The sequence below is a fragment of the Globicephala melas genome, chromosome 5 (genome assembly GCF_963455315.2).
Source record: "Globicephala melas chromosome 5, mGloMel1.2, whole genome shotgun sequence".
Lineage (NCBI taxonomy): Eukaryota > Metazoa > Chordata > Mammalia > Artiodactyla > Delphinidae > Globicephala > Globicephala melas.
The window spans coordinates 1183012-1191806 of NC_083318.1; the positions used below are offsets into that span (position 1 = coordinate 1183012).

The window sequence follows — 8795 nt, forward strand, 5'->3', positions numbered from 1 at the left end:
AGGATTTCTAAAAGGACTGCTGTGGGTTTGGTCTGAGCATCTGCCAGGATGGACTGCCCTCACCAGAGATGGGGAAGGCTGTGGGCAGTTGTTGGGCTTTATTCTGGGGGGAAGAGGGACAGCAGATTTGGACATGCTGACCTTGAGAAGTCTATTCTCCAAGTGGAGGTGTCCAGGGCAGCTGGATGGGACACCTGGAACTGCATGGCTGGTTTTTACAGCTGCAATTGGACAAGGTCACAAAGGACATGGCCCTGAGGAGGGGACATGAAGAGGTGGGGGGCGAAGATGGAGCAAGGAGGGGGGGGCCACGGGGCCACTGATGGCCAGTGGGGAGGCCTGAGGACTGGCCCTTGGATGCTTTAGGTGGGTCAGGGCAGTGCTGGCTGGACAGGTGTGGGCTCAAGAGAGAAGGGGAGAAACTGCACAGCCAGGAGAGGTGATGGGGGGGCAGGGGCTCACGAAGTTTGTCTTATTGGAATGTGAAAGAAATCACAGCCTGCTCGCTGAAGAGCCAGTGGGTAAGGAAAATCCGTACCCTTGGGGAGGGGAGAGGGAGGAGGACGCAGGCTAGGGTGAGGGATGGGGGGCGGGGCGGGGGGCGGAGAAGAAGTGTGTGGCCGGGCACTCAGGACCCGGGCAGCCCTGCGGTTCCGCCCGGCGGACCGGTGGCGCGGTCCCCTCGGTAGAGAAGCACAGTTGCGGGGAGGATGCGGCCAGGGGCTCGAGGGTGTGCGGGGCAGGGATGGTCAGGCTGGGCCGCGCTGGGGAAGCGGGAGAAGGGACACTCTGATGGATCCACGCGTCCGCAGCTGTGCCTCCCACCGCACCGCCGCCGAGGTCTCCCCGAGCCTTGCCCATGCGCGCGCAGGGACAGCGGGGCAGGAGCCGGCCGCGATCCGGAGGCACCGGGACGGGACGACAGGTAGAAAAAGCCCGTGCCGTGTGGCGCCTTCCGGCCACACGTCCCAACCCAGTGGCCCCTCGGGGCTGCTGCTCAGGCCGGCCGCCGCGTCCCGCCCCACTTGGTGGCTGCGATCTTGCGACCCGGGCACTGGGCTCCGGATGAAGGGCGCGGAAATGCGCACGTCCGGGAATGCCGCCCGCTGGCCCCCCAGCCCCTGCGCCGGGCCGGCCCGCGTTTCCGGAGGCCCCACCCCCAGGCCCGGGCTGCAGCGCGAGCCTGACCCTGAGCCCGACGGGGAGGAGAGAGTGGCGCTCACGAGCACTGCCCCCTCCCCTAGGTCAGCAAACCCTCGTCCGGTCGGGGCCTTGGTCATCCCATCCCGTGCCGGGGCGACAGCTGACCCAAGGCCCGGGGGTGGGGCAGAGGGCATCTGGCCCGGCGCTGCCCACCAGGAAGGGGGCCGGGCGCTGCCCCGCACAGCACGGGCTCCGGCACTCAGGCGGGGACGCGGGCCTGGGCGCACTCTCCGGAGGTCGCGGCCTCTGCATCAGTGCTGCGCCTCGTAGAGACCAAGTAGACGCCAAGTGGAGACCTTCCCTCTCAGAGGGACCGGGTCTCCCCCGCACGCGTGGGCCTGGCGGGGACCTGAAACCCGCGCGCATCGGGGCGCCCGCGGGGGCCACACTCGGCTCTTTACTTCCAACAACCTTGTGTGGTCACGAGGGAGCAAAGGGCATAGAGGGGCCAAGTGACCCCTCCGAGGTCATGCAGCGGGGGTGGGGGTGTGTGGCAAATAGGTGTCAGGGCGCGGAGTGGCGGAGGGGGGACCCGGCAGGCCGATGGACTTCTCACCTGTCCCTCTCCCCTGAAGCGCAGGGGCAAGCCTGGGCCCGAGTCAGGAGCGGAGAGAGCGGATCCCCACCGGCCCACGGGCCTGGGTCGCTCCTGGCCCCGATCTCCCCCGAGCAATCCGACCCGACTGGACCTCCCTGGCCCGGGAGCAGAGGCCGCGCCTTTGCATTCACTGGCCCCTAGTCCCTGGCGTGCCTCGAGCCCCTCCCTCAGGATTGGCCCAGGGACACCCCAAGCCCCGGGACCGCCGAGCTCCCGCGGCAGATTTCCCGCTTCCTTGGCTTAATTCCGGCCGGCAGTGGCTCTGGAGGAGTTATCCAGGCGCAGCCTCCTCCAAGCAGCCCTCCCCACTCCGTGGCCTGTGGGCCTGACGGCGCTCTGGGCGCAGATCCCGCCCGGGGCTGGGCACACGGAGCCCAGGAGCCACCTCAGTCCCTTTAAGCCCGCTGTTCGCGCAGTCCCGGGGTTTCCATGACGACGACGTCTGCTAGGGGACCCGGGCGGGGTCGGAGCGCATGCGCGGTGCACGCCGGACGCCGCAAGTCTTCCCGAGTCGCCGGCGCTGCTGTCGCGGCGTCCCCAACTGCGGTAAAGGCGGGGTGGGGGTTCGTTGGGCCGGGGTGGGGTGGGGAGGGAGAGGGAAGGGGTCGCTGGGCCCGGGGGGCGTGGCGGGGGTGGAGGGGCCGGGGTGGGGAGCTGCGAGACCCGGTGGGCCGGGTGGGGGGGGTTCGCTCGTCCCGGGGGGCGGGCCCTGGAGGTGGGTTCGCTGGTCCGCGGAGGTCGGGGTGGGGTAGGGGCTCGCGAGGCCGGGTTCCGGGGTGGGTGTTCGCTGGCCGGAGTTGCGGGCGCTGCTGACCCTCGGCCGCTGCAGGGCGCCCGGGCTCCCTCCGCTCGGCCATGGCCCCCTCGCCGCCGTGCAGGCCCCCTCGGTCGCCGCCGCCGCCGCTGCTGCTGCTGGTGCTGCTGAGCGTCGCGCTGCTGGGCGCCCAGGCCCGCGCGGAACCCGCCGCCGGGAGCGCCGTCCCCGCGCAGAGTAGGTGCCGCGCGCGTGTGCGGAGGGCTCCCCCTTGGCCCCGACCGCACCCGGGCGTGCGGGAGGGGCGTGGCTCGCCTTTGTTCCTAGGGTGGGCCCCGCGCCCCCTCGGGTGGGAGGTGGGGGGCGCATGGAGGCCGCTGCTCCGGTGGGTCCGGGCTGGGAGCGCGCCCCGCGTCCTGACCCGCGTCCCCCGCAGGCCGCCCGTGCGTGGACTGCCACGCTTTCGAGTTCATGCAGCGCGCCCTGCAGGACCTGCGGAAGACGGCCTGCAGCCTGGACGCACGGGTGAGCCTCCCGAGGAGAGGAGGGTGGGGAGGAGGGACGCCCCCTCAACCGCCACACTCAGTTTCTGGTGCCAGTGTGGGAGGGCGGGGCAGCCCCGTTCCCCTGCTCCCCACGGCCTCGCTGGCACTCTCCCCGGGGGTCACCCAATCCCAGTGCAGCCTGCCCCGGGGGAGTGCTGAGGCCCAGTGGGAGGGGAGAAACTGAGGCGGGGGAAGAGGTGGTCGGAAGGGGGTGCGTAGGGATTGCTGGGCACGGAACGTTAGCTTGGGCTCAGCTGTCTGGGGGGTTCCTTGCCCCCGGCCTCACCTGGGGAGGGACGGGTGCGTGCACAGGGGCCAGGGGTCAGCCCCGTCAGCTGACGGAGTTTCCATTTGTGACAGATATATGTACTCCTCCTGAGAAAGGGAGAGCATTCCTAGAAGTAGAAAGCAGGGGAGACCCCCCCCACTCCCCTTTTCTGGCCAATTCCCAAGGGCCCGGCCTGAGACCTGTGGCGCCCCCTGGGGGCCAAGGGGCCTGAGTTTCATTGAGTCTGGAGCTGGGTTCCTGAGAGGAGCAGCCCCAGCCCACCCTGGGGGTCGGGGGAGGGGTGAGAGGGGCCCCTGAGAGCCGAGCGGAAGCTGGGAAAAGTCGTCCCGGTGTGGGGCTGAGGAGGCAGGACTGGCCCAGGACCGCAGAGGCTCCGGGCCGGGCGGGGGGCGTCTGGAGGGCAGCAGAGGGTCCCCTGCCGTCAAAGTCTGCAGAACTGGGGCTGGGGGTGTCCTCCCAGAGTCCAGTTCAGGCTCGGAGAGTCTTGGGAACGGGTGGAGACAGGACTGCCAGTGGGTTTTGGGGGGAAGCCGGGAGCTGGGAGGCCCTCGGGAGCTGCTGGGGGGGGGGGGCAGCGGGCGGTGCCCTGACGGCCTCGTGTTGCTCTTCAGACAGAGACCCTCCTGCTGCAGGCCGAGCGCCGGGCCCTGTGCGCCTGCTGGCCGGCCGGCCGCTGAGGACCCTCAGCCAGACTACTTCCTCACCAATAAACACCTGGCCCGGCATGCCTGTGTCCTGTCTCCCTGCTCTGGCCACCAGAGCCCACCATCGCCGCCTCCTGGAGTCCCCAGTTGGGACTCTCTCTGGGCCTAGGTTTCTGCAGCTCTTCCGTGAGGGTTGAGGCCCTCGGGACACCTGTCCCACACCAGTGCCACAGTTGAGGGTATGCATGTCCGGCCACACTTGTGAACCTGCACCCACGGGCACGGTGGCCACGGCGAGTCCGCCTTCCAAGGACCTCTTTCCTGCCTGCCTGCACTTATTTTGAGGCGGGGGGAGGGGGGCGGTGTAGAGGCGGCCTGGTCCCTGGAGCAGCTGCCCCGGTGCCAACCCTCCCAAGGCTCTTCTGTACCGCAGTGAGGACGCCTGTGGTCAGGGTCTCCCTGGAGGTCCAGCCGGTGGATCCCACACGGCAAGGCCACTGTGACCAAGGAGCCTGAGGGTGTCGGGAGAGGGGTGATTGGGTGGCGGGGGAGGGCTCCTCTGGGAAGAGAGGGCTGGGCCCTCCCCCCAGCTTCCACCCTGCCTGCTGGGTCCCTCCTGCGCACCCCCGCCCGGCCCGTGGGCACCAGGAGCTCCTGGCTCAGACACGCATCCACACACGTGTGCTCACAGCACCGGGTGGGAGGCCTCCCTCCCTCCCTCCGTTCATTCTGGGAACGGTTTTTAAAGTAAAAATTAATACTTGTTTTTCAAAGTAACGCATGCACACTGTAAGAAACATCCAGGAACGCGGCAGGGCTGCGATTGGAAGTGACCACTATGGGACACTTGGCCTCTCAAGGGCTTTAGTTCCCTGGTTGTGGCCGCCTCGGTGCCACGTGCCCCGCCCGCTTCTGCCGTCTCGGGTTGGTGGAGCCGGACACTCCTGGTCCACTGCCTGGACGACGGCACCAGTCCCCAGCCCGGCCTGGCCTGGCCTGTCTTTGTGATCTACATGCAGGCATCTGTTCAGACCCTCTGCCCCAGGTCCTTCCCTGCCCAACGGGCTTCCCAACCCTTGACCTTGACCTCTTCTGTCCTCGGTTCTCTTCTGCGGGAACCGCCCGGCGTGCAGGGGCCGATCCAGGTGTCAGGATCACAGTGAACAAACCAGATTCCTACCTTGGCCGTGGTGGGAGGCCGAGCTCTAGGTGTCAGGTGGCGAGGAAGCCTGTGAGCTTTACATCCGGCCAGAGAACGCCCGCGGTGGGGGCTGCTGAAGCCGTGGCAGGCCTAGGCCGGCCCTCGGGCCTGGCTGTGAGCGGGGTGCAGGGGCAGGGCTCAGGATCCACCTGTCCTGGGGCCCCAGGAAGGAGCGGAGGGTGGCAGAGGCAGGTGCCTTCCCATCAGGGCGCTGCCAGACGGTGCTCATGTCCCATTGGCTGGCCTCTGTCATGTGGCCACTCCTGGCTGCCTGGCGGGCGGGCGGGATGCAGCCTGTGTTGCTGGCCTGCGGCCAGATTCACAGACACAGAGGACCAGCGAGCACTTCTCAGTATGAAAAGTACAAGTACTTCTAGTATAAGTACTTTTTAGCATACGCATGTCCCATGCAATATGGGACGTACTTAAATTAAAAATTATTGGTTTATCCAAAACTGAAGTTTAACTGGGCATCGTGTATTTTGTGGGCAGCCATGAACCCTTGCCCGGACTGGGGTTCCTGTTACCATAAATGATGGGGGCAGCCGAGGGTGGCCATAGAAAGCGTCTTAGGGGAGCTGCCCTCTGGGAGGGAGGAGGGGCACAGCCCAGGCGGACGGGTGTGGAACCACAGGCAGAAGGGCCGGGGACGCTGCTGTGTAGGGTCTGCCCAGCAGAGTCAGGCAGGAGGGCAGGGGGCAGTGTGAGGGACGGAGGCTCCCCGGAGCCCTGTGGGGTCTGGGCAAGCCCACGTCTGTTGGAACGGGACGTTCCTGGCTGCTGGTTGAAGATGGACTCTGGTCAGGGGCAGAATCAGGGCCCGTGGGGATGTGATGAAGCCATCAGAGCTGAAGAGGGCCCGGGGCTGGGCGGTGGCAGCGGGAACAGCAGTGAGAGGAGGAGCTGGGCTCCAGGTGTATCTGAAAGTAGAGCCAGTGGGAACCGCGGGTGTGTTTTTTTTGAGAGAAAGGGATGAGGGGGTGAGGGGAAGAGGGATGGAGTTACCAGAGAGGTCCAGGAGGCTACCGGACAGACACACCTGGGAAGGGGGCTGGAGAGAGAGAAGGCTGGGCCCCAAGTGCTGGCCGAGAGCCCTGCGGTGAGTGTGGACAGAGGAGCGATGTGCTGAGCGGGCAGGGGGATGGGAGACCCCCGAGGAGATGGGCTCTCATGAGACAGGAAGAGAACCGAGACTGGCCAGGGCTTAGGAAAGAAGTCAGCGTGTCTCACGCTCCCGACGTCAAGCAAGGCCCAAGGCTGGACCCCTGGGTCGGGCAGCCCTGGTCCTCGCCAGCCTTGCCAAGAGCAGGGTCGGTCGGGGGCGGGGGAGGCCTGAAGGGCGTTGTCACTAGAGAAGTAGACGGAGAGTCAGCACAGATGACTGGCAAAGCTTAGCCGTGCGTGTGGTCAGGGCCCACGGCGTTCAGGCTCTGTCCCGGAGCTGCCATACTGCTTTCTGGCTGACTGGGTCAAGAGCATCTTCCATGCTGGGAACGCATTATCCTTGGGACGGCATTTGTTTTCCCTAGAGATTGTGTCTGCCTTATTGTTCCCCTCGTCTGCTTCTGACGTTCTCTGTCAGTCAAGTCGTTCCCGTTACGTCCCCTCCCTGGCCCGTGCCCTCCCGCCCCCAGCCAGCTGGGCATTCCCACTGCCCACTGCCCACCTTGCACTCTTCTAGTTTGGAGCCACTGTTTCCTAGATTCCATGCCACCTTCTCCCTGTGGCATCCCTTCAGGTAGCTTCCTAGAAAACAGTGTGGTAAGTAACCTTTCCTGAGCTGGCCTGTCTGAAAGTACGGTATCTTCTGCTGGCACGTTCAGCTCATAGCCCCTGCCACCCCAGGGCCTTTGTACATGCTGTCCCGTCTCCTTGGGGTTCCCCCCTTGGCCTCCACCACCCACCTCACTCTTTAGCCCCTTATCCCAACTCATTTTTCTTTGTCCCAAAGGGATGCTGGAGTGTTGATCTCTGTTACTGGTGTATTTCCTGCCCCACCCCACCCCCCGGCTTGTGAAGTGCCAGGAGAACTGAGCTTCGTTCTTCTCAGGGCCCCATAGAGGTAGGCGCTCACCCAACGTGTGTTGAAGGGAAGGATGGGGGGTGGGCCTTGGGCTCCTGGTGAGGAGGTGAGCGAGCGGCCTGGGTCCAGCGGCGGCAGCTGCCCGCAGCAGGTGGGTCTCGGGAGCCTCGCTTCCTTCCTGCCCTCAGGAGGCTCTCAGCACTGCAGGGCCACTCAAGGTGCCGCACAGGTTCTAAGCAGGAGTTTCTGTCCTTCGGTTGGGGAGATAGTGTTGATAATAACCTTTATTTTCTCGTTTCCTCCCCTTCGTGTTCTCTTGGAGGAGCTCCTGTTGGCTGCCTCTGACCTGGCCCTGGTTCCTTTTCCTTCCCACCCCCTGGCCCTCTGATCCACTCCCTCCTGCACTCCCACCGCCTCTGCCGTCCTTCCCAGTCCCTCCTCCCAGGCCCCCCTCGACCTTTCTGCCCGCGGGTCCCTTTCTTCATCTGGGGTGGAGGGCTGTTTTGCTAAATGAACCGGCCAGTGCTGGGCGCCACCTCCCCGCAGGAGCAGTGGAGGCCCAGGGCGCCCTCTCCACTCTGGCCCCTGGGATCTGGGGGCGGTGGTCTCGCTGCTGCGCCAAGGACCCCTGCCACCCCTGTCAGGGACCTGCAGGGCTCTGGCAGTGGTATCAGGCCAGGGAATCTCGGGGTGGTCGGGGCAGCCAAAGCGAGAGGAGTGGGCGGAATTCGGTGGGGCGGGGGGGGGCACCCCGGCATTGGGAGGACAGACCAGACCCCTGACTTCGCCCCCCAGGTTTTCTGTAAAATGGGCTCCTGACGGCAGGACAGGGCGTGCTTCCCGGCACTCCCACTCCGCCTGGGTCCCTGAGCACGCGATGCCGCGAGGGACAGTCCCCTTCCTGGCCTCTAGGTGACTGCAGCCACCTCCCTGGGCCCCAAACTGAGGCTCATCGGCGGGGCTTGGGGCCACCCCGTTGCCTGCACCTCTTCCCACTCAGGCCGCCCCCAACTCGCAGCCCCTTAAAGTCCAGGACCAAGACCTCCCAGAGCTCCCACGTGGCCCTCCCTGGGGCCCAGCCCTGGCCCTTCCAAGCTGAGTCCGGCCCCTGCCCCCCACCTGGTGCTGGCGCTCTCCAGGACCCTCTGGACCAGGGGCTGGACCACTGCCTCAAGGCCTTGGGGGCTCTCGGGGGCTTCTGGGGGCTGAAGCGTGAGGTCAGGCCACCTGGACGGGAGGGCGCCCCACAAGGTCAGGCTGAGTGGGACCCCGGGCCGCGCGGCTGTTGGGGGTGGAGGAGGGGCAGCCTCCCGCTCAGGGCTGGGGATTAGGTGGGGTGGGTAGTAGCCGGCAGAGGCTGTGGCCCTGTAGGGACCGGGCCGCTCTGCTCTGAGGGACCCCTTCACACCTGGATTTAGGGTCAGGTTGCTGCCCAAGAGCTCCTGGACAGTGGGCCTGGCTCTCTTCCCTCCTGGCCCGCATCAGGGAGCATGACGAGTGTCCTTCTGATCCCTGGTCTGGCACTCGAGCCCAGCCTC

The 8795-nt window shown here is 66.4% G+C and overlaps 2 protein-coding genes and 1 long non-coding RNA gene across 3 annotated transcripts in view; 1 reads left to right on the top strand and 2 right to left on the bottom strand.

Moving 5' to 3' along the window:
- Window positions 1-5459, bottom strand: part of NELFA (negative elongation factor complex member A) — a 42944-nt gene extending 37485 nt beyond the window's left edge. The window contains exon 1 of the mRNA XM_060298879.2: window positions 5214-5459. The gene's annotated coding sequence lies outside the window, so the exon portion shown is untranslated. The remainder of the gene's footprint in view (window positions 1-5213) is intronic.
- NICOL1 (NELL2 interacting cell ontogeny regulator 1) lies at window positions 762-4365 on the top strand. The gene is made up of 5 exons (XM_060298881.2): window positions 762-925; window positions 1779-2347; window positions 2631-2792; window positions 2992-3080; window positions 4001-4365. The coding sequence occupies exons 2-5, from the start codon at window positions 2275-2277 to the stop codon at window positions 4064-4066; spliced, it is 390 nt and encodes a 129-aa protein (XP_060154864.1). The 5' UTR covers window positions 762-925; window positions 1779-2274; the 3' UTR covers window positions 4067-4365.
- A 798-nt stretch (window positions 5460-6257) lies between the features above and the next one.
- Window positions 6258-7675, bottom strand: LOC132597331 (uncharacterized). Its single transcript, XR_009563877.1, has 3 exons — window positions 7309-7675; window positions 6901-6980; window positions 6258-6759 (listed from the first exon to the last, which is right to left on the bottom strand). It is a non-coding gene; the product is annotated as an uncharacterized lncRNA (long non-coding RNA).
- Window positions 7676-8795: the final 1120 nt, after the last annotated feature.